Source organism: Chiloscyllium plagiosum, unplaced genomic scaffold, assembly GCF_037043375.1.
Source record: "Chiloscyllium plagiosum isolate Xiang-an unplaced genomic scaffold, Cpla_swu_hap1 HiC_scaffold_6, whole genome shotgun sequence".
Lineage (NCBI taxonomy): Eukaryota > Metazoa > Chordata > Chondrichthyes > Orectolobiformes > Hemiscylliidae > Chiloscyllium > Chiloscyllium plagiosum.
The window spans coordinates 91,790,767-91,815,913 of record NW_028270144.1 but is presented as its reverse complement, the minus strand read 5'-3'; the positions used below and the strand labels follow the sequence as shown (position 1 = coordinate 91,815,913).

Sequence of the window (25,147 nt, the reverse complement as noted above, 5' to 3'; positions counted from 1 at the left end):
GTGCTGTACAAATGCAAGTTGTTGTTACTTATTTGAATCATTATCCTCTAGGACGTAGGAACTTTCCCAGAGCAATACAGTGAGTTGTATTGTGTTAATAATTTTAACCACAGGAAACAGTACAGTTAAACCCAGCCCTATTTTAATCCATTGTTCCACATATGTATTTCTAACAGACATCATTGGATAACAATGATGAAGGAAACACTGATTGATTTTACCATAGCTTAAGAATATTGAAGACAATTACAATGTCTCCATTGCTGCCCTATTTGAGATCCGTAATCCCAGGATTAAAAACATCACTCAGTTGTAAATTATTTGAATTTAAACCAGCCTTAATAAAGTTTCAAAATAAATTAAAACAAAGTAACTTCTTCCATTTACACAAAAATAAGAATGATATCTACCTGTATTAATTATTTTCAGTTTAATTTTACTTTGTATACTTTGAATAGTACACTGAACTAATGGCTATGTATGGTGATATGTTCCAGTTCTCAGCACTGATGGCTTTGAACTTAATGTAAGTAGCAGTCCCATAGCTTTGGTTGCTGGTGACACTATGTCTGTGTGCAGCAATATTCAGCAACTTTTCCTAATATTTCTCATGATCGCCACAATGAGATGGTGAGTTTCAGGAAACCACATGGCAATAATCTTTTGCGTGGAAGTAGCTCTTTTCTTCATCCCTTACCATTTCTGAATGGTCCACAAGGGAGCAATTATTTTTGCTCCTTGCTAGTAGTCATTGAGGGTGTGTGTTATGTCACAAACATTTTTTAAAAAAATTCAAGAATACAACATTCCTCAAACAAAAGGAAAACTCCAGCCCTCCTTCTAATTAAGAGGTTCTCAGGGCAAATTTTTCCTTTTGATTTTCTTCTTTGTGTGGGATCACGTCAATAGAAACATCTTACTCAAAATACACTAAAACGTTGTGAGACAACATCTGTCAGACAAATTTGGGAATGATCTGATTAGAACATGAACAGCATATTCCACAGCGAGAAAGATTAGACAGATGTGTAGTTTTGAATATTATTGGCATTCCATAGTTTAAGTTGCCACAATTGTGGTATCATGTGTTCCTAGTTTGGTTGAGAATTATGAAATTAACCAATTAAACTGCAGTTTTTTTGCCTTGCTAAAGAGTGATTCAGGCTTTACACGATTGTATAACTTGTAAATAAAGCAATCATATGAAACAGTTTATTAGCAGCTTCTACTGTTAGAGAAGTTAACACAAAGAAACCTCTTAGACAATTTCCCAAGACTGTGGTTGCAAATGGACAGTCTGCTCAAGATAAGGCATAAAGGGGAAAAAGCTGTACCAAACAAAAACACTTAAATGCAGTTTCTGTTTGTGGAGGGGAACAGAATAACAGCAGAGATGCTGAGTGTTTGGTTGAAAGCCTATGGGTGATTCTTAAACTTTAACCAGTGCATGTATGACAATGAGCAAACATCTGCACAAATTAGCAAATACTATTACAGAGAGCTTGATTTTCTTGCTTGGCAGCAATTTTGACCCAACAACATAATTGAGGGCTAATATTTTCAGATTGCCATTAGCTATCTTTGTAGAATCACTGTATTCAAAGATACAAGGCATATATTGGGTGCTAAATTTCAGAACATCCTCCTCAGAACAACCATATCATAGAACTGCGTATGCTTTTGCTCACATTTCATAACCTAATAATATTCCAGTATATTAGGCAAAGCAGTTATAAGATTACTCCTGTTATGAAGAAATAAATAGGTCAGCAAAATTGCTTCATGTATATGCCCCATTGTACCATTCGATGTACAACAGCATTATGTTCTATTCCTGGCACATGTTCTTATTGAAACTATAATGGAAATCAAATCTGATACCTACTTAGTATTTTCAGTAACAGTGGATTATTGAAATCATTGATAGAAGAAGTGTCTGTGTCAACGAGATTCACAAACATGGCAAGAGTAATGTCTGTGAGAATTCACAATACATGTAAATGGTATGCTTGAAAAACTATTTTAAAGATGTTCTTCACTCAACACTATTTATCTGCAAAATGAATATGTTGCAGATGTGGATTGTTTTAAAAACAAATGTCATATTTAGTGAAAAACATTGACACAAAAGCAAGCTTCAGCTTTTATTCTGATAGATCTTTGAAAAAAAGTCTTTTTAATTCTGTAAGTTAAGTTGTATACACTTCCATGTGGACTTAAGTGAACTCTTAACTAGTCTGTGTTTGGGCTGGTAATTTTATGCATTGCAAAACCGTTTCCTTAAGTTTCAATTGAATAAAAATGTTGATTTCATTTCAGACAAACACAGTCCCTTTGTTGAGCAACACACAGATGTTCCCAAAGTCGTGTACATGACAGAAGGAAAGACGCTAATTATACCATGCAGGGTCACAGCCCCAGATCTCACCGTCACTTTGAAAACAGTAGGTTGGATGCAGTATTTACATAGCATAGCTAACAACCAGAAGTACATTAGTACCTCAAGCACTTATTCCATGAATTGTTTTCAAAATATATATTGGTGCTTATTAAAATTTATTTATTAAGCTGTTTAAGTGGTTTGGTGCGTGAAGAGATCAGGACAAATGGCACAATTGACTGAAAGACAAATTATGAAGCGTCAAAATAATAATAAAACAAAACTGAAAATTGTAACAAACCAGTCATTTGGTTCGGTTACTTTCAGCTTTGTACACCAATTATACCGCCTACCGATTTCTATTTGATTTGGAAATCAGTTCTTGATTTTGAATGATCATTTAATTTTTTGAGTACTGATTTGTCTTTGCAACTTTTAAAATGTATATTCAACTGTTTACTGTTTAAGGAATGTTTTAAAAATAAGTTATGTTGTAAATTGTAAATTACTTATTATTAGTAGTCTTTGATTAGTTGAAAATGTTTTAATTTTTTGTCCTTAAATGTATTCTCTTCAAGATTTAACAAGTGTATTTTAGTTAAGGGATGTGTGAGTGTGCATGTGTACACATTGGTCATTACGCCTCCTCATAAGAGCATTTTGTAGCTTTAATCCATTTTGAGCAAATGCAGTGCATGTATTTTTGAGACAAATGGGCCAATGTATTGAAAGATTCTAGCATTTAACTGTGACACCAAGTATGCCATTGGGTTGAATGTAGGATCACTTGGGACAATTGTAGCTCTAAAGTTTCTCCTCAGTCATTTTGAAATGGCTCTCCCATCTCCATTCTTTCCAACCACAAATTTCTTCTGCTGTCTTTCCAATCTTCTCTTATTTGTTCACTCACCTTGACTTGTGACTCTTCTTCCAGGTTAGTTAAGTCAATGATTTGAATATTATACTGGTGCCAAAAGATCTTCAGTTCAAATTCTGGCAAAGTTCTTCTGTGTCAGCTACAAGTAATATCAGATCTTAGAAGATTCAGAGAACACAGAGACTGTGCAGTGTTTGTGATGAAGTACTGCATTTGTGGCGCAGTGCAGCATTTTAACTAGGGATCAGACCTGCATCGATATGAACATTCCATGAATGTTCCTCCTTTTTCTGATTCTTTCTGTTGTTTTCCCACCATTCACCACCTTTAACACCTAATTCAATTGTTTCACTGCCATCAAGAAGTTAAAGTAACAAAAGAAATCTTAAAGAAAGTAAGAAATCAGATGAAGAAATTTGAAGAAGAATTTGAATTCACATTGTATTTTAACACATCCTTACCGTGCTTCTCATGCAGTGAATTGTTTTGTGATGCTATGACTGTCATCTAGCCAAATATTTTTACAATGTGGAAGGTAGGAAATGTAAAATTACCAGAGAAACAGTGGGAATAGTAGAAAAGAAAAATGCATAACTAAGTAGAAAGCAAGAGTGAAATTAATATAAATGTGAAATTTAAAAAAAAATCACCAATCAATAAAAATGAAGTGATATTTTTGATGCAATTATTTATTCCTGGCCATATTAAGTAAATTTGAGTGAAAAATGTTTTGCACCTTTTAGTAATCTTAAACAATTAGTTTAATTAATCTCCATACAATTATTATTTAAACCAAATTTAAATTGCAGAATTTGCCAGGCATATGGTTGTAAAGTAAATTTATAACATACGCTGCAATGAACATCACTTTTTTGCAAATAACTTGAACTACAACAATCTTAAAGTGCATTTAAATCAGCACCTTTTTTGCAGATGTAAGTGTATTTATATGTTTTAAAAGGATATGTTAAAATCTTGGGTAATAGGTTGAAAGTATTTCCTATTAAGGAGCATAATCCACAAGGAGGAGTTTCCATATAATGCCCAAGTTGGCAGCAAAAAGCAGAGACAGTAGGTCTGTATCCTGTGTTGACAGGAAGTGAGTGAGATAGGACCATAGTCACAATTATTATATCCTACTCGAAGCATCCCTCCTGTCCCATCCTGTAGAATTCTTTACATGAGACAAGTCTATGCAATAACATTTGTTTCATATTGTTCTTTCCTTTTGCATCAAAGCACTTAGTTGGCAAAGTCAACTTTATGGGACTTTATTTTTTTTTGCCCCTCTTCCCATGAGAGCTACTTACCACAATGAAACTGCTTTCCGCTGAGAGGGTGGAATTCTCTGTTACGTAAACTTTTCTTTAACTGTCTTTTATGCCAGTCCCTGCTAAGTTAATAGAACCAGGATTATTACTTTTGGGAGGGGAAAATATAATGCTAGTTGCTGAAGTATCTGACCAAGTCATCAAAAATCCTCAAGAGAGCATTTTTTTTGTGGGTAGTGCATCTTGTTTGGTGGGAGAACATATGGGTGTGCTGAATGAGTATGGTCAGTATAGGCTCATGTCAGTATACAGCTTACCAGGTCCTTTAGCTGTTTATCACCCAAATTAAATATGTTAGATGAGGCCAGGCAAGCGTTCTTGAAATGTATCTTCCTATCAGTCTGATTCATTTGACAAACTGGTTCATTTTAGAATTAATTAAGAAAGTGTTTAATGCTTATTGTGCAAAGGAGAAAGTTGTTTTGCAGAATTTTGCCATGGAATTTATAACTTAAAAAAGCTTTTATTTAAATATAGGTTATCTAAAATAAAAATTTGAATGAACTCACTGTTAAAATAATTAACTTAGAATTTTAGACAGAATTCTTATGTGTTATAAATCACGTTAAAGAACACCAGAATATTTTAATACATTCTGAGGTGACTTAAAGTAAACAAAATATAAACTGCCAAATTGCTAGCTTAAGCTTTGATTCATGTCAACTGGAATCAAATGTGGAGGAAAGGTCAAGATCACCTTGGCTACATAGAGCATTGCTTGTGTTTCAGTAAAGAAAGGTTAAAGACAATGAACATTTCTCATTATATTCAAAGACTATTGAAGAGTGAGAAATACCTGTTTCAATACAGTTGAGAAAAAAAAATGAGTGCATGATGCATCAACCTTTCTGCCTTTATTAGGGTGAAACCATGGGGACTGAAAATGTAGTTGGATAAGGAAAATAGTGGATGATACATGGAAGAGAAAAATGAAAGTATAGATAAGAATGGATAACATTGAATCATATGGGACATATAATTAGACGGCAATGTTTTATAACTGAAAAATTAAACAGGACAATTAGATTCAAAAGAAATGGCTTGAAATAATTCAAATTAATCAAAAAGGCATATTTGTGCTATTTACAAAACAAAAGTTCAGGAATTTTGATCCACTTGTGGAATTAACTGGTTCTGTTGCAAACATTCAAAGACAAACAACAATCTTTCAGGAAATAAAATTGCATTTCCAGTGCATTTGAAATATGCCATACTCAATAAAATGATCATTTTGTATTTTCCTGCTAATTATTCCTCAAAATATTATTGTACTTTAATATACCTCAAAAGATTTTCACCATAATAAAGAAATCTTCCATGAAATAAACAAGTGTAAGTTGTATTTTGAAGTACAACCTAAAATTGAAGAGACTGGGAAAAGGACACACAGAAATTCTCTTCAGATAGATATTTGCCCAATGTGTGATTGATGAACACTGGTAGCTTTCTTTTTGTAGAGTAACCATACCCCTTTTGGATAACTTCCACAATGTATTAGTAGGCATCTGTAAAAGAGTGAAAATTTATTTAAATCGGCTTTCTAGGGTTTGATTAGCTAGTTGGCTGGTTTACAATGCAGACAGTGTTGGTTCAATTCCTATACTGACTGAGGTAACCACGAAGGTCTTCTCAATCTTGTCTGAAGAGTGGCGACCCTCTGGTTAAACCCACTACCTTATTATCTCTCTCTCTAATGAGAGAACAGGTTTTGACCTACAGGGACAATGTTGATTTTCATTTTCATGCTATCAAACTGCTATACTGTTCGAAAATTATTGCTTTTGTCTACACAGAAATTAATGAAATTTGAGGCAATATTTTAGTCGCTTTTCCTTTTATCACAGAAATGTGCGCGTCGATTTCTTCCTGCCCTGAGATAATTCACTGTATAATATAACTTCTGTATTTTACTTTTAGAATTCTGAGCCCTTTATTGTTGATGGAAAGGAACTTATATGGGACAGCAAACAAGGCTTTGTTATTCCCAAACCCATGTTCAAACATATTGGTCTGCTGACATGTGAAACCAGTGTGAATGGCAAGACGTTTCGTTCTATTTATTTAACACATAGACAGGGTTAGTAGCTGCACTTCCCTTTTCTTATTAGCTAATATTATAAGAAGTCTATGTATATTCATTATATTGTACTTTAATATCCACAAGACATACCTTTGCTGATGACTTAGCCACAAACGCTAATGTGCTAGACAATTAGCGATGACATTGTAGAGTAACATATAGCACATAAAGAGACATTCTGCCTGTCAAACGTATGCCAGCTTTCCAATGGAGGATTCCAGTCAGTCTCATTCCCCTGGTTTATTCCTGTAACCCTAAACATTTCTTTCATTAAAGTGCCTATCCTATTTTCTGCTGAAATCATGGATTTTCTCTGCTTCCAGAAACTCTATGGGTAAAAAAATTCAAATTCATTATTGTTGTGTATGTAAAAAGATTTCTTCTTCACATTCCACTACATCTCTTTCCCAAAGCCTTGAATCCAGTTCTGAAAAAGTGTCAGTGGACCCGAAACATTAAATTTGCTTTTTCTCCACAGATGCTCAGATCTGCTGAATTTCTCCAGTAATTTCTGTTTCTGTTTCAGATTTCCAGTATCTGCAGTTCTTTGTTTAATTTTACCTTCAATCTATGTCCCCCTATCCTGTGCCATCAGACATTGGAATATTTCTTCTTTATTTACCTTTTTCCAAACCTGTACTAATCTTGTACATCTCTATTAAACCTTCCCAATCTCTTTTGTTTCAAGAAGAACAGTCTTAGCTTCTCAAACCTAACTTTGCAGTTAGCATCTCTCACCGCTGAAATAATTCTGGGAAATCTCTGTAAACTGTTGAGAACCTTTGCATCCATTCTAAAGTTGTTGACCAGAAATGAATGCAATATTTTAGTTGTAGTCTAATAAGACATTTATGAAAATTCACTGAAACTTCTCTGCTTTTTTACTTAATGCCTATATATATGAATCCCAAGATCTAAAGTGCTTTGCTACCCACTCTGTCAATATATCTTGATTTTGACACTTACTTGCTGGGAGGACATTGAAGGTTTCTGTCAATTTTAAAGTCAGAGAGTCACAGAGTCATACAGCATGGAAACAGACCAGTCCATGCCGACCATAATCCCAAACTAAACTAGTCTCACCTGTCTGCTCTTGGCCCATATCCCTCCAAACATTTATTACTCATGTACTTTTCCAAATGAATTTTAAATGTTGTAACTGTACCCACATCCATCACTTTCTCTGGAAGTTCATTCCACACATGAACCACTCCCTGTGTGAAATAATTGCCCCTCATGCCTTTTTAAAATCTTTCTCCTCTCACCTTAAAAAACATGCCCCAGTCTTGAAATCTCCCACTCTGCAAAAAAAGACATTTGCCATTCACCTTATCTATGCCCCTCATGATTTTATAAACCTCTATATGGTCACCACTCCACCTCCTATCCTCCAGTGAAAAAAGTATCAGTCTATACAGCCTCTCCTTATAACTCAAACCCTCCATTCCTGGCAACATCCAGGTAAGTCTTTCCTGAACCCTCTCCAACTTAATAATGTCCTCCCTATAAAAGGGCGACCAGAACTGGACACGATGCTCCAGGGGACGTCTCACCAACATCCTGCACAATCTCAACATAATATCCGAAGTCCTATACTTAAAGGTCTGAGCAATTAAGGCAAACATATTAAATATCTTCTTAACCACCCTGTCCATCTGTGATTGTAATGACAACAACTGCAGATTGCTTTACCATCTCTGTTATGCACAACATTTTGGAATAAATTAGTAGTAGAAATGAAACCACTAATCATTCTGAGAAATTGGATTTAGATTTTGGGGAATGCCCCTAAACAACCCACGATTCAATCAGTAATCCTTCTTTTAGGGTGAGTAAAATTAGGGACGTAGTTGAAGAAAAAGAGATCTTTCTGACACAATTGAGGAGAATTTATTTTTCTCAAAGGGTCACAAGAGTATGAAATTCTCTTCAACAGAAGAAAATAAAGGATAGTTTCTTAAATTTATTCAAGCCTTATTTTGATAGATTTTGACAGTCAAAAGAGTAGGAGGTTATGAGGTGCAGTCAGAAAAATGGAGATGAGACTAGAACCAGATTAGCAATGATTTTATTGAACAATGGATTGTGCTAGAATGGCTAAATAGCCTACTCCTGCTCTTATTTTCCTAAGTTCCTATAATTTATTAAGTAATACATTTTGAAAAAATCTTATTCTGTTGTAATATGCAGAGCAGAAGAGCTATTCTGTTGTTTTGCTCCAATCAACACTTTTTTCCTGTAGAAGCTGATGAGGCACTGTACAATGTTCAGTTATGGAGAGAAAGTCCATTCTATATACATTACAATGGAGGTGAACCCCTCTGTTAATTAAACCAAACACTCAGTAAAGCTCAATTCCGCTCGTAATCTGTTAAAATAGAACTCCCAAATTCCAGTGGTTAAAGAAAAAACATCAATTTTTTTAAACTCTAAAAGTGAACATTAAACAACTATTCACAACTCTAAGCCCCCCCCCCCCCCACTTTCTCTTAACTGTTTATTACCTGCTTCCAACTCCATAACAATATGCTGTTCCAATAAAGCACTTATTACAATTACATCAACTTAATTTTAAAACCACACAGCCGCTGTTTTCTTCTGTCTCCCCTCTTGCAGCTGAGGATCTCCCTGGGTTGTCATCTTTCTTTTTACAGCAAGTATGTTTCATATGAAAAGGTATCTTTGATAGAGAGTCATTCCTAATTTCTTGGCAAGCAAGATGTTAGATCTCCACGTATTTCTGTCTTGATAGCAGTTGCTCTCTCTGATCAATTTTCAAAAGATCCACATTTTATACCCCCATCAACATCAGATCGTCTCATTGGTTGGATGTTGGCAAAATAATAAATTCAAATTTGATTAGTCTTAGTATTCTGGGACATAGTTTGAACTGATTGGTTAAATTTGAATTCTTGTCAAAACAGCAACCAAAACTTAGGTATCCATTTCACAGCTAAATGTTACATATTTTCAATTTTCCAATACACTCTGAACCTGCCTTCTAGTCATATACACATGTGGTTGTAAGCTCTCAGTTCAGAGCAGCATTCATGCTCTCGTAAAGGTACAGTACACACCTTCAACTTCATAACAATGCACAGAGATTGTTATGATTTGACAACATAAGTTCTGCTGTCAATAAGTAAACAAATCTGCAGTTTAGTAGAAAGTGAAAACTGTTGCATATCACAATGGGGAGTGATGCGGTACTTACTAGTTACTGATGTAGTATTCAGTTAACTTATAGAATGATAGAACAAAATTGTTTGTATACAGAGGAATATGAAGTGATACATGAACTATGTATGATATCCAATGCCAAAGCTTGTTTTACAATGTTACACTATTAATTATATTTTATCATTGTTTAAAATACAGTCAATAGCATCAAGAATGTACAGCTCAATGTGACCAATCCAGTCAAGATGCTGAGTGGAAAAACACTTGTAATCAAGTGCACAGTGACAGCAAAACTGAATTCAAGAGTTGAAATTGTTTGGGATTTCCCTGGCAAAGTAAGTTTCTTAAGCAGGATATATACTTCAAAGGCATTGAAAGACACAGTCTAGTTGATAATTCAGCCTTTGTTTCTGGATGTGTCTTTTGCCCTTCAGAATTACCAGGAAATGTTGAAAGATGTTGTACTTAAAGATCAAAAGTATGATTGTATAATTTAGATCGGCAGAGAGCCAGGAAACTGAAAAGATATTGCAATCCCTTTAATTTTACTTTTAAAATCTTTTACACAGTGACATTTCTCCACAGCTTTAAAAGCAAAACAAAACTCAGCCAATATATATAATAACTTTTTAGATAAATTTAAATAAACAGAAAAAAATTTACTGATCATTGTTTGCACATCTCTATTGTTATGGAGCAGACCTCAAAACAACAAGGAAACAGTCTCGATCCTAACTTTTATCTTATTTAGAGGCACTGTATTCCAGATGTGATTTGGTTGGTCAAACTATTATGCGTTAAGCAAAATACACTTTTTTTTCTTACATGCCAGGTAAAATACAAACCAAAGAATAAGAATTGGCATGATTTTAACTCTATCAAAATACTTAACAAAATAATATATTATTTAACAACTACTAAACAACTGTTTCAATATAGCAGCAACCCAACAACCTTGGCAAAGGCAAAATCAGTAAAATAGATTTCCGTCACTTGCTGTCTTATCCAGTCCAGGAAAAGGAATGCCAATGGAATGAATCTAGCAGCACAGACAGAACTCAAGCTTTTGCAGCAGCAGAGAGAGAACTGCATTGAGCAGGTTCAACACCAAAACCTCAACTTCTACAACTGAAAACAAAACTAAAATCATTGATCTGTCTGAGCCTGACTCCACCCATTCATGTCATTTTGTCTAATTTTCAAGAAATCTAAAGCTAGTTCCTCTGCTTTTCATGGAGCAAACACCTTGGCATTAGATTTACAATAGCTCACTTCAAAAGAACCAGGTCAGACAAATCCATCTTAAAGGCACAAACCGTTGCATTATTATTAACAGTGTAAGCTGAAATGTTTTGTTCTTATCCTTTTCAATAGGAAACTATTCTTGAAAATAAAATTATTTAAAGTGCAGACTTTTTAAACTGAGTTCAACTTCCAGACACATAATAAAAACATATGTTTATATTTAGGGATTTTAAATTCTGTTTTATAGCCCTTGCTTTACTGTAAAGACCTCCTCAATTGCTAGAAATCTACCTTGTACTAGACATTGAGTACATTATTTTGTAATGATTCTTAGCACAATATTTTCTTTCAACTCATTCATCAAAGAGACTCTCAGGTAAACACACTACAACACTGGATGCATTTTGGGAAAGTTATTAAGATGTTATTAATCACCTTCTCATTGATAAAATATCAAGAAAGTACATATTATTGCTGTAAAAATTATTCACACCTTTTATTATTCAAATGGGAAGCTACATAATGAATAGTCAACATCACAAATAAGTTATTTGGTTAATTCTGTGTAAAACATGCTACAAGAATTTTCTTTTTAGTTTTGTTTTCATTTTAGGAACTAGGTTGTATGCAAATCATTGCAAATTGCCTGATTCAGTCATGAAATTCATATTTTCTCCTCTCCCTGTTGAAATGGACGTGCAGAGCATTATTAAATGTCCTACTGGAAAAAAAAGTCTTATGTTCTGTACCCCACTGAGTGTAGCAAATTGCAGTTTTTGTGCTCTGGAAAAATCTACCACCTCATGAAATGTATATTTAATTAAACAAAATCCATACTAGGTCAAAAGTACTATACTACATTACCCTGTATTACAAAGGAAATGTTTTTTTTCAGGAACAATGTTACATTCCTTTAGTTTGTTGCTTGATCCTTTGAATGCAAATAATCTATTGTTGTCTTTAATGCTGCTGGATAACAATTGTTTCTGATTTGTATTTATAATGACTTTTCTTGGAAATAGTATTAGTTCCATCTTGTCTTATAATTAACATTTTGTTACAATGAGAATTGATGGTTAGAATACAGATTCTACACCATCTGTTCTATAAATGGTTACAATTATTCTCTTTAAAGTCCAGAATTACTCATTGGTTTTTCTTTTCATTATGGGATCTAAACATTCCACCTTGGGCTGACAAGCAGCAAATAACATTTCCATCACATAAGTGCCGAACAATGACCAGCTTTAACAAGAAAGAATCTAACATCTTCACTTGATGTTTAATTACATTATCACAACTGAATTCACCACCATCAACATCCTATTGATTATCTTTATCCAGAAACCCATCTAGATCAGCCACATACATGTTGTAGCAACAAAAGCATGCTAGTGGTTAGAAATTCTGCAATGAATACCTCTTCTTCTGACTCCCCGAACTCTCTCCATCGTCTACAAGGCACATGTTAGCAGTGTGATGGAATACTTCCATTTGCTTTGATGCATGCAGCTCCAGTAATACTCATGAAGCTTGATTCCATCTCAAATAAAGCTGTTCACTTTATCAGCATTCCGTCAAAACCCTTTTAACAGGAACAGGAGCACATGCAGGTCACTCAGAGCCTACCCACCATTCAGCAAGGTCACGAGTGATCTGAATCCTTCACCTTCCCATCTACTCGCAATAACCTTTCACACCCCTGCTAACCAAGAATCTAGCTACCTCTATCATAAAAATACCCAAATGCTTGCTTCCACTACCTTCTAAAGAAGAAAGTTCCAAAGACTCTCCAAGAAAACTTCTATTTATCTCTGTCTTAAGTGGGCTAACCCTTACAATGACCCCTGGTATCAGATTCTCCCAGAACAGAAAATGTCCTCTCTACATTTGCCCTATCAAGACCCTTCAGGATGTTTCAATTAGGTGGCTTCTTACTCTTTTAAAGTCCAAAGGATATAAACCTCTTCTCTCCAACCTTTCTTCATCAAACAACCGGTCTATTTGAGGTATATTTACCAGGTATTAGTCTGGTTAACTTTCCTAAACTGTTTCCAACACATTTATATACTTTCTTAAATAAGGTGACCAATACTAGATTAGAATAGATTAGATTAAATTAGATATTAGATTAGATTAGATATTAGATTAGATATTAGAGATTAGATTAGATTAGATTAGATTAGATTCCCTACAGTGTGGAAACAGGCCCTTCGGCCCAACCAGTCCACACCAACCCTCCAAAGAGTAAGCCACTCAGACCCTTTTCCCTCTGACTAATGCACCTTACACTATGGGCAATTTAGCATGGCCAATTCACCTAACCTGCACATCTTTGGACTGTGGGAGGAAACCGGAGCACCCGGAGGAAACCCACGCAGACACGGGGAAAATGTGCAAACTTCCACAAGTGGCTTCTTGCCTTTGTTGTTAGATTAGATTAGATTACTTACAGTGTGGAAACAGGCCCTTCGGCCCAACAAGTCCACACCGCCCCGCCGAAGCGCAACCCACCCATACCCCCTACATTTACCCTTTACCTAACACTACTCCACTACTCCAACTACTTATCCGTCCTGGTTTCCTGAACTTGGATCATCCCATGTTATTGTACTAATGCAATAATTTAATAAATGTAGCCACTTCTCCATGTTTTCCTCATTTCCGGATCTTCCTAAATGTAAGGTACCTTTTTAATATTCAGCACCCAATCTTGTGTGATCCTGCAAATCACAAGTTTCCAAACCTGCAACCTCTACCCCTTTGCATGGGATTCAATTCACCCACACTCCTAAATTGGAATGATATTTCAGTTCTCTGATTCTCACTAGGTCAAAATCTTTGAAATTCTTCACAAATAGCTCCATTCTGTATATACAACACACTACAACAATCGAAGCAAGTTTACTGGAATGACTTTCAAGTGCAATTCAGGATGAATAGTAAGAACTGACCTTGTCAGTGACATCCATGTTCCATTACTGAAAATAATACAAAATTTGCATAGTCTTACTTGATGACTCAGTTCAGAAACGTGTGGCAAACTATGACACTGAACTGTATGTTGGATCAATGGAAAATGCTCAGTTATCTGTCCTCAGATGAATATTAATGAAAATATTGGAATTATCTTCAACCCAAATTAAGACAGTGAAAAGTCAAATTTACTACTTCTGAACCCTAACCAGTCAGCATTTGCAATTAGCATTAACAAGTGTGATTGAGGAACTAGGCCAGCACTTATGCCCCATTGACAATTATTGTAAAAGTTAAATGAAATGACATCACTGGTTGAAATTACAATTTTAATTATTTCTGTTTCTTCCAGGAAAGTAGAAATGCATCTATAACCACTAGAATTGACCAGACAGACCCTAGAATAAATACTTTTTACAGCACATTTGTTATAGACAATGTTCTTACATTTGATAAGGGGAACTACATATGTCAAGTGAAAAGTGGGGACGCTATGAAAAAAAGGAAAGCAACAGTCAATGTTTATGGTAAGAAATAGTCAGATAAAATCATTTCTCTAAGTAAAAGTATTCATTTATCCATTAGTCCTCGAATATCTTCCTTCTTGTGCTCTAAATGCTACACACATGTAATAGTGTTATGTAAGTCCTTTATGTAAGTCAGCAAACATGATGTCTGCAAGGGTGCTGGGAACATTTACTTGCTGATGTTTGACATACTCAAGACAGTGTAAACTGCAATTCCAAGAGCATTTTGAAAGAAACCTTTCCATTTTCTGTGTTTAAATTAATTTTAGAGAGTGTTTAGATTAGATTTAGCCAGATTGAATGCATTTTATTTCTCCAAATCAAATATGCAAATTATTTTCCTCATTATTATAGGGCAATTTTTAATGTTATAGGAAACAAGCAAATCTTCCTTCAGAATAAATGCATGTGGAATTCTACTCCCTGATGATGTAAAACTTCTAAGAAACTATAATGAAAAGATAATAATTTACAATTAAATGCTAACAACATTTGTACATTAGTTTGATATGAATAGGTCTTTTTGCTTTTCTTTAATAATGTGACTTATGATATTAAAATACCACACTGATCTTTGCAGCCTATATAATTACTACTGCTTTATAGAGCAGCCAATTTGCAGACCACAAGGTTCCACAAATGTCATGCATACAAACGACCAGTTAATCTATTTTGGCTTGTGTTTGTTGAAGGATAGAAGCTCTCCAAGATGCTAAGAGAAACACCCACCTCTTATTTGGACAGCTTCATGTGATTGTATTGTTGCCTGAACAAACAGACAGCTTTTCCAATTAATGTTAGAGTTTTTATGGCACATCCAAAAGTTGACACATCAGACCGTGGCTTAGTGTTTTGCACTGCTGCCTCACAGGTCCTGGGTTCAATTCCAGCCCTAGGTGACTGTCTGTGTGGAGGTTACACGTTCTCCCTGTGTCTGTGTGAATTTCCTCTGGGTGCTCAGGTTTCCTCCCACAGTGCAAAGATGTGCTGGTTAGGTGAATTGGTCATGCTAAATTGCCCATAGTGTCCAGGGATGTATAGGCTAAGTGGATTAGCCATGGGAAAAATCAGGGTTACAGGGATAGGGTACGGTTCTGGGTGGGATGTTTTCGCAGGGGCAGTGTGGACTTGATGGGCTGAATGACCTGCTTCTATACTGGAGAGATCCTATAAAAGTGGGGCTCTCATTCAATAAAAAAGTTGTTTATTAGGCATTCTATATTCCAGAAAAGAAATTTAAATAATAGGAGGAGCTATAGTACTATTTTTTGCCAATATACCACACATATGATGTGAAACAATGAATGTTAATGCAATATCGCATCTGGTAAATATTTTTAATTTTTTAAAAGTGTGGACTTTGCATTTTTGGTACAGGTAATGATCCCTATTTAATTAACAAACCCTTTGTTTAATCATTATTTTATGAAGTCTGTTACTGCTACAAAATCGTTTGGTCCTAGTTTCTGTTTTGAAGAAACACAAGTAAATTCTCAGGTATACGTCAAGGTTTACAGATATTCTGCAATGTAACTTCTATGTACACATAAAACCAACACTTCTTTTCTTTGTACTTTTGTCTTAAATTGATTACAGCAGAATTTGAAATCCATGTTACCAGCATTTGGTACTGCATGAATATAGGATAGTCATCATTACACATCATAAATCATGTAAATTACTTCTAAAAGGAACTGTTACTATCACTAAAAATATTTGCATTCCTTGTTTATTCTTCTCCAAATAGCAAAACCATTTATTAATGCCAGATGCCGGAAATCATGCATTGCGGATGTTCTTGCTGGGCAGGGAGCCTATCGTTTTCCAGTAAAAGTCAAAGCATTTCCACCACCAGAGGTTTTATGGTAAGATTAAAATTAACAAACTAATTTGAAAACTGACCACAAGAAGTATTGCCTAAAGGGAGCTAATTGTCTTTATATGACTATGCCACTGAATCAGACATGGGGACTGGAGGCAAAACAGTTTGTAGAATTGAAAGTCTGTAATTCACAATGCAATGTTGCAATGCAAAATCTTAAACTTACTCATGTCAGGCGTGGGTGGGAAATTTCCGAAAGCTAAATACAGGGTCTGTGCTTTGCATTCTTGCTTTGGTAGTGGTGTGTTACTGTGCAGTTGCAGCTGGAGTTGCTCTGACAACATGTATTGTATGTTTATTTTGTTCTCTGAAGCTCCAGATAATGATAGTGGAGGCTCCATCACACAAATGACCAGGCCATGTTTTGAATGTTCCCAGGCTGGGACTCAAAACCAGCACATCTGGCTCAGAGGAAAGCATGTTACCCTCTGCCTCTTTGTATTACTGCCTACTATTTTATTATTTTGAATCACTTTGAGAAGACACAAGAAAAGTGTTTGAGGGAAGTGGTAAAAAATGATGAGTACTTAAATATAAACAAAATGTGCTTTATTGTTGTTAGAATCTGATTGGTATTTAATATCTGCCAAAATTAAACTTAAATTGGGATTCCCGATCAAAGATAAGGAAAGATGTACTGAAAGAGCACAATGTATTGCATTCATTGTGTTGGAGCTAAGGAAAATATGCTATAAGACCCTTGAATGTTTTAACTTCAATCTTTTGCAACAATGTCTATGTGGGTTTCCTCCAGGTGTTCCAGTTTCCTCCCACAGTCTAAAGATGTACAGGTTAGGTGAATTGGCCATGCTAAAAGTTGCCCTGTAATCTCCAGGGATATCCAAGTTCACACTGGGTTATGGGGATGGGATGGGGTGATAGATCTGGGTAGGATACTCTTTGGAGAATTGGTGTGGACTCGATGGGCTGAATGGCCTTTTTTTGCACTCTAGAGATTCTATGATTCTACATGTTGTCTAACATACTAATTAATGTACTATTGAATATATACACAGTTTGTTATATATTATCAGAAACAATGTATGTTAGAATGTGATGTAATAGTTAGAGAAGTGTTGATCTAGAGTTAACACATATATGAAGAATTGCCCTACAATCCTGTTATTATTCAATAAAGAACCATTTATTTAGTTTATCATTCATTCTTGGTACATTTATTTGTGTTAAGAACAAATAATACAACAATCCCCATATCCTTTGATTCCACTAGCACCCAAAACCTATTGCTCTCACTTGAATATACTCAACAATTGAGCATCTGCAACTCCTCAGCATAGGTAATTCCAAAGATTGTTTATCTTCATCTCAATCTCAAATGGTCAACCCCTTGTTCAGAGTCTGTGATCCCCAGTTCATGATGTCCCAGATAGAAGAACCAACTCCTGCCAAATCATTAAGAATTTTATACAGCTTAATAAAATTAGCTCTTATTTGGGTTTGGCATTTATTTTTATTCTTTAATGTGATGTGGATATTTTGGGCAAGGCCAGTATTTGTTACCCATTGCTAATTGCCCTTGTGCTGATTTGGTTTATTGGGCTATTTCAGAGGACATTTATAAGCCAATCACATTGCTGTGGACCTGGCCAGACCAGGGAAGGATGACAGATTTCCTTCTGTGAAAAACATTAGTGAGCCAAGTGGGGTTTACAGCAATCAGTATTTCTGACATTAGCTTTTGATTTCAGATTTATCAATTGAATCATGTGGGACTTGAACCAATATCCTTTGAGAACTAGCCAGGGCCTCTGGATTACCAGTTCACTTTTGTACCACGATGTCACTATCTCCCTATGATAAAATTTCACCTGGAATTCTACAAATTAAACTATACAAATTTGCATTAAATGCCAGGGAGTGGGTTTAAAATTGGGAAAGTTCAGTCAGAAGTTTGGATTGAAGTTTTAATATCAGATTGTGGGAAAGTATTGAGCAGGGTGCCTGAAGGCTTTGTGTTAAGATCAATACTGTTTGCAATTTATAAAAGTGAAGTAAGGTTTAAAGATAATGCAAACGAGTTGAATTTGCTTATGATTCCAAACTCTGAAATGCTTTGGAGATATCTAGAAACTACTGAATAATAATGATTTTGCAAGCAAATCTCAAGATTTGGTAATCGTCTGACCCTGTTGCTTTACTTGTAAACTGAAGGGTCTGTTTCCATGCTGTACATCTCTATGACTCTACTCAATCTAAATATGTTAGCGAATCGAACTATTGGTGACAAAACTTATTGCAGAAGCTATGATGTGTTACACAAAGGATGAAAAATTAGATGACTTTTTTTTGTGACTGACATCTGAAGAAGCTAGTTAATGAAAACGTTAGCTTGCTTTCTCTCCACGGATGCGGCCTGAGCCACTGTGATTCCCAGCATACTTTTTTCAGTATAGTTACCAGTATCTGCAGTAATTTGCTCCAAGTTAGTTAATGAAGTCCATGTGCTGTGGTATTATGGGTCTATCATTACCTTCTCAAGGGTAATTAAGGATGGGCATTAATTGTTGGCCCAGTGAATGACATCCACATGCTATGAATGAATTTTTTTAAAAAATCTGAAAGAAGCCTCTGAGTCCTACTGGTTTGAAATTATCTAACCAGTGTGCATCTGTAAGAGAAAAGGCAGTGGGAAGTTTAACTATTTTATCAAAGCCATAGACTACAAATTAGAGGAAGCAGTGAACAAAGTTGATAAGGTTCTGCTCCGACTGCAAGTTGAACAATGTATCCTGTTTTTACTGTCAAGAAAGTGACATCCTAGCAGTAGAGATAGTGCAGAGAAGAATACAGTGTTAAGGAACAGACTTCAGAGAGAAGACTGGAGAAAGTAGGACTTTACAGTCTAGAAACAATACTCTAAAATTTGGTCTTAGAAAGTAATACGTATTAAGAAAAATGATTGGCCTGAATGGCATGGTGGCACAGTGGGATAAGCACTGCAGTCCCACAGCACCAAGGACTGAGTTCAATTCCACTCTCAGGCTGTGTGGAATTTGCACATTCTCCCCATGTCTGCATGGGTTTCCTCCAGGTGCTCTGGTTTCCTCCCACATTCCAAAGATTTGCAGGCTAGGTGAGTGGGCCATGAAAAATGCAGAGCCTCAGGGGTGAATGGGAGGGTTGGTGTGACTTGTTGAGCTGAATGGCCTGCTTCTACACTGTAGAGATTCTGTGGAATAATTTAAATTTACCTATATAAATGAAACTATATTAAATTGATAATTTAGAATTGGGATCAAAAGTTCAGACAATTGTTGTTAAAATAAGGAAAAATGTCTTCACACAGAATGATCAAGTTGTAGAATCAACATCAAACAGCCGAGAAGCATTTAAGCAACAATTTGATGATTCAATGGGTGTGAATTAGGATCTCTCTATACAGTTGAACTAAGCAAAACTGAATAGCCCTCATGACCTGTATTAACTTTGTACCTGTTAACAATCTACCAAAGTGAATGACAAACAGCAGGTTATGCTCATTGCCTCACTATAGAGTAAGGAATAACAAATGCACAGAACTCCAGATGCAAAAGATTGGGGCTGTGATTCAGAGTCTGAAGTTTCAGAACAGGATAACATGAAGCAGGAGAGTAAATCCGGAAAAAGAGCAAAGATTGTGAACTTAATATGTTGTGTTCATCTAGATTAGTAAGGCTAGGTCGATAGGAACATGGGGCAGAAGTAAATTATTCTATCCCTCTCAATTATTCTCCACCATTCTAGATCATGCATTGCCATCTATTCATGTGCTGTCCCCATATCCCTTGATGTCTAGAAATATTAACAATTTAATGCCTGAGCTTTCATAATTCTTTTGAGTAGGGTATTTTACAGCTTTGAGTGCAGAGGTGCCTCTTCATCTCAATCCTAAATGGCTTGCCTTTTATTCTGAGACTGTGTGCCCTGTTCTAGACCCCCTTAGAGCTTTAGAGTCATAGAGATGTACAGCATGGAAACAGACCCTTCGGTCCAACCCATCCATGCCGCCCAGATATCCCAACCCAATCTAGTCCCACCTGCAAGCACCCAGCCCAGATATCCCTCCAAACCCTTCCTATTCATTTACCCATCCAAATGCCTTTTAAATGTTGCAATTCTACCAGCCTCCACCACTTCCTCTGGCAGCTCATTCCATACATGTACCACCCTCTACGTGAAAAAGTTGCCCCGTAGGTCTCTTTTACATCTTTCCTCTCTTACCCTAAACCTATGCCCTCCAGTTCTGGACTCCCTGACCCCAGGGAAAAGACTTTGCCTATTTACCCTATCCATGCCCCTCATTATTTTGTAAATCTCTATTAGGTCACCCCTCAGCCTCTGATGCTCGAGGGAAAATAGCCACAGCCTGTTCAGCCTCTTCTAATAGCTCACATCATCCAAACCTGGCAACATCCTTGTAAATCTTTTCTGAACCCTTTCAAGTTTCACAACATCTTTCCAATAGGAAGGAGACCAGAATTGCACACAATATTCCAACAGTGGCCTAACCAATGTCCTGTACAGCAGCAACATGACCTCCCAACTCCTGTACTCAATCCTCTGACCAATAAAGGAAAGCATACCAAACGCCTTCTTCACTATCCTATCTCCCTGCGACTCCACTTTCAAGGAGCTATGAACTTGCACTCCAAGGTCCCTTGTCCAAGGGAAGCATGTATTCTGTCTGTCCTTTTTCGGAATTCTATTCATTTCCATCTGATCCCCATGCATTCTACTGAACTTCAGAAAACACAGGCCCAGTCTTCAACTCTCCTCATGAGACAGTTCTACCATTGCAGAAATCAGTTTGGTGATCCTCGTCTGCACACCTTCTGCGGCATGTACATCCTTCTTTAGGCAAGGAGTGAACAACTGCTAACAGTACTCTAGGTGCAGTCTAACAAAAGTTCCATGCTATTGAAGCAAGACCTCTTTGGTCCCGTACTCAAATTATGTTACAGTAATGGCTAACATACCATTTGTATTCTGAACTGGTCACTGTTTCTTTGTATGAGCTTCCAATGACTTTTGAACAAGGACACCTGGATATTAACACTTTTCATTCTCTCCCCATTTAAGAAACACTCTACTGTTCTGTTGCCCCTGCCAAATTGGATAAAAATGGCACAGCAGGCTTGATTGACAGAATAAGCACTTCTGCTCCTATTTTCTATATTCCTCTGACCTCACACTTATCTTCAATTCATTCCATCTGCGCAGTCACTCAGTCTGTCTAGATTTTTTTGAAGCTTATTTTGCATTCTCCTCACAACTCAATTTCTCACCAAGGTTTGTATCACCTGTAAACTTGGAAAGATTACAACTGGCCTGCACATCTAAATTATTGATTGTGAACAGCAGGGAACCAAGCACACTAGTTTACTTGTACACATCTCACCTTAGCCAAAAATCAAAAGTCCTTCTGCTCCCATACTTTTCTCAGTTTTGTGGTCAGTTGCTCAATTTTTCACTTTCAATACGCACACGGTACAGGAGCAATCCTGAGATTACTGAGGTCTTGCCTTGCATCCAAAAGTCGATTTTCAAGATCACAACCTCTCTCTCTACACATCATCGGTGCCAATATGGACCATGGTTACTGGGGCTTTACTCTCTCCTAAAAGAATATTTTGCAGCCATTCTGTGAGATCCTTGACCCTGACATCAGAGAGAGGCAGCATGCCATTATGGAGGCATGACCACAAAAACTCCTGTCTGTTCCCGAAACTATCAAAACACCTACCACTTTTGCCCTTTCACTCTTCTTCTTTCCACCCACCCTAGCTCTACAATTGAGCCACTTGCAATGCCAGATGGTTCGCTGTCAATACATTGTTCTGAAGTACGACCACCCACACCAGTCTCCAAAATGGACGAGTAAGAGAGACTCTGGGAACTCTGCACTGTCTCTCTCTCTCTCTAGCCTGCCTAGTTGTCACCCACTCCTTCTTTCCCTGCAGGCTTTTAATCTGTGGTGTGATTGCTTTGTTAAATGTGACATCCATGTAGTTCTCAACTTTGAAGATGCAGCATTGTGATGCTCAAATTCTAAAACTTGAAGCTTATGCTTTTGCAGCTAGAAAACATCATCTAGGCCATAGAAAGCATCCACAGAATTAGCATTTCATGCTGCACAGCTGTCCTGCTATGCTTTAAACCTACTTTCAGACTATTTAATTTAAATTGGAGTTGAGAAAGCAGAAAGTGTAATTCCTCACCAACTGGCTTTAATGAATTGTCTGCCTTAAATTCTTTTTTTATTATTTGGTACTCCAGATGATAATAACTGCCTGACCTGGGGCCCTCATTTAAATCATGTGTTCGTGCAAAGTGGTCAGCTGGATATACCGTGAGAATACACATGGGGAATAAATTCCTAGATCATCTGGAGATTGCATGGTGTGGAGCCTTGCATGTGGCAAAGACACTGTAGGGCAAAGAAGCCTCTTTGTGTTCTGACACGCTGAACTAAATTCAATGTAGTTGTCAAGGAAGTGTGGCAGCTGCATCCAGTTAATTAGAGATGAACAGCATCAGTTTCCTGGCAACAACCAACTCCCCCAGCCTGGCCTGCCCTGATTAAGTGGAGGACAGGGGGGCAAGGAGAGGCTGATCCAGGATTCCTGATTACCAGTTCCTGAATATTAATTAGGTTACTTAACTAACTAATTGATGCCCATTGCCTGTGAACACGCTGCAAATCTGTGGTAACTCAATAATTAAATAGGAGGAGAACAATTTTGTCATAGCATTGGAATGCCACCCTGGGGAGGGTGTTCTAGAATGGGAGGAACTGTTCAAATTGGTGGAAGAGTCCGAAAACAGCAGGCATTGATTTCAGGTTAGCGGCAAAAGATCCAATAGCAATAAGAGGACACTTTTTCTTTGTGTAATGAGTGGTTAGGATAAGATGATATTTTCTGAGAATGTGGTGGAAACAAATTCTATCTTTGCTTTCAAAGAGGATTTTGATAATTATCTGAACAGAAGAAAAAAATTGTAGGGCTATTGAGAAAAGTTGGTAGATTGGGAATGGCTTAGTGGCTCTTTCAGGAAACCAGCATAAACATGGTGGAGAAAATGGCTTCCTTCTGTGTAGTCACCATAATCTCTTAGCATTTCAGCATTATCTTAGCATTTCCTTAATTCCATCTTTTATCCTTTAGTGCGATGTGAGCATCACGAACACAGCCTGTATTTTTGTTCAACGCTGATTGCCTTGAAATGGTGGTGAACCCAATCTTTATTTTGCTGTCTGTAAAATGATATTATTGTGTGAAGAAAAGTCTGTGATTCTGTGCTTCCTGATTTACATTGATGACATCACTGTTGGTAGACATCTGGAACTTTGACTTGGCAGCAGATTTAAATTCACATCAGTAAAGGGAGTCCATGCCACAGCCATTGCTAGATCTTTTCAGATCTTCCTTTGAGATCATTGGAAAGTGTAGTTGCTTTACCACTGACCATACAATCCAAGCTTACATAGTTGTCTCAATGCTACTTAGTGTAATGTAATGAAATCTCTTTCTGTCAACAGGTTAAAGAATGGGCAACCTATTGCTGAAAGATCTACTCGCTATAAGATCACTGGCTATGTACTGACTATAAGAGACATTTCAGAAGAGGATACTGGGAGTTATAGTATTATACTAGAGCTCAAACAGTGGAACCTTTACAAGAATATCACATTCTCTCTTAATGTAAATGGTAAGTAAATGAAGACTATAAATTTCTGTATTCTCATTCTGATCAAAGAGCTCCAGAATCCACCTCAGTAAAAATTCTACACTTTTGGATCACATTGGTTTCAGAAATGCAAGAAGTTAAAGCATCAATTTAAACAAGACAATCGAACGTGTGTTGTATTGATATCTGCAGCTGTTGCAAAATTGTTTAATGTCAAAATTTATACAGTCACCTGTACCTGTATATTAATTGAAAAGATCGGGCCATTATTTCCTTTGGGTCAATTGAAAATTCACTGGCAGTGCTGGAGGCTGGTACATTGTATCATTATACCTTATATAGAGCTGTCAATTGTTGTGTTTTGCTCCCTTTCACATTTAAGACCCTAGAACTAGATACTTGCTGCCCTTTCAGTAGATGGTGTCACTAATGTAAAAGCATAATACCAATAAAGAAATTGATACAAATATTCTGCATTCACAGGCTAACTTAGAGGTGAGAAAGAATGCCTTCTTGCAAAAGAGTCTGTTCAATTCTCCATCTAAAGATTGATATTGACATAAAATATATGGACTCTTTATGAAAGCAGCCATTTTCCTGATCCAATATTCCTCCAATTATTGTGGTTAAAGAATCTAATTTGCCCGCATGCAAGAGATCACCATTAATTTTATAGGAAAGAGTATTTCCAACAATCCAAACTCTTAGATTGGGTTCTGTCAAAGCCAACATTGGATGGAACACATAAAAACACTAAGCATTATAAATTCACAAGGAAAGTAAATGATGAGGTTAGTCTGATGGATGATCTGTACATGCAAGGAGGCTTGAGGTGAAATTTCACTGTTTTTGCCAAGTGAAAGTTTTGCAGGTGAATATAAACACTGCATTGCAGAAAAACTTTTTAGTCACCTCAATAATTATGAAATTATTTTAAATAGTTAGTTAAATTAACCCAGGTATCGCTTGGCCTTTGTGAA

General features: G+C 36.4%; 1 protein-coding gene across 3 annotated transcripts in view; it reads left to right on the top strand.

The window, feature by feature from the left end:
- The window catches only part of flt1 (fms related receptor tyrosine kinase 1), a 184,560-nt gene that overhangs the window by 33,908 nt on the left and 125,505 nt on the right, over window positions 1–25,147 (top strand). For all 3 annotated transcript variants that reach the window (XM_087988200.1, XM_087988199.1, XM_043692014.2), the window contains exons 4-9: window positions 2,320–2,444; window positions 6,506–6,665; window positions 10,047–10,183; window positions 14,422–14,596; window positions 16,344–16,461; window positions 24,019–24,188. In XM_087988200.1, coding sequence (XP_087844326.1) covers window positions 2,320–2,444; window positions 6,506–6,665; window positions 10,047–10,183; window positions 14,422–14,596; window positions 16,344–16,461; window positions 24,019–24,188 — 885 coding nt within the window. The remainder of the gene's footprint in view (window positions 1–2,319; window positions 2,445–6,505; window positions 6,666–10,046; window positions 10,184–14,421; window positions 14,597–16,343; window positions 16,462–24,018; window positions 24,189–25,147) is intronic.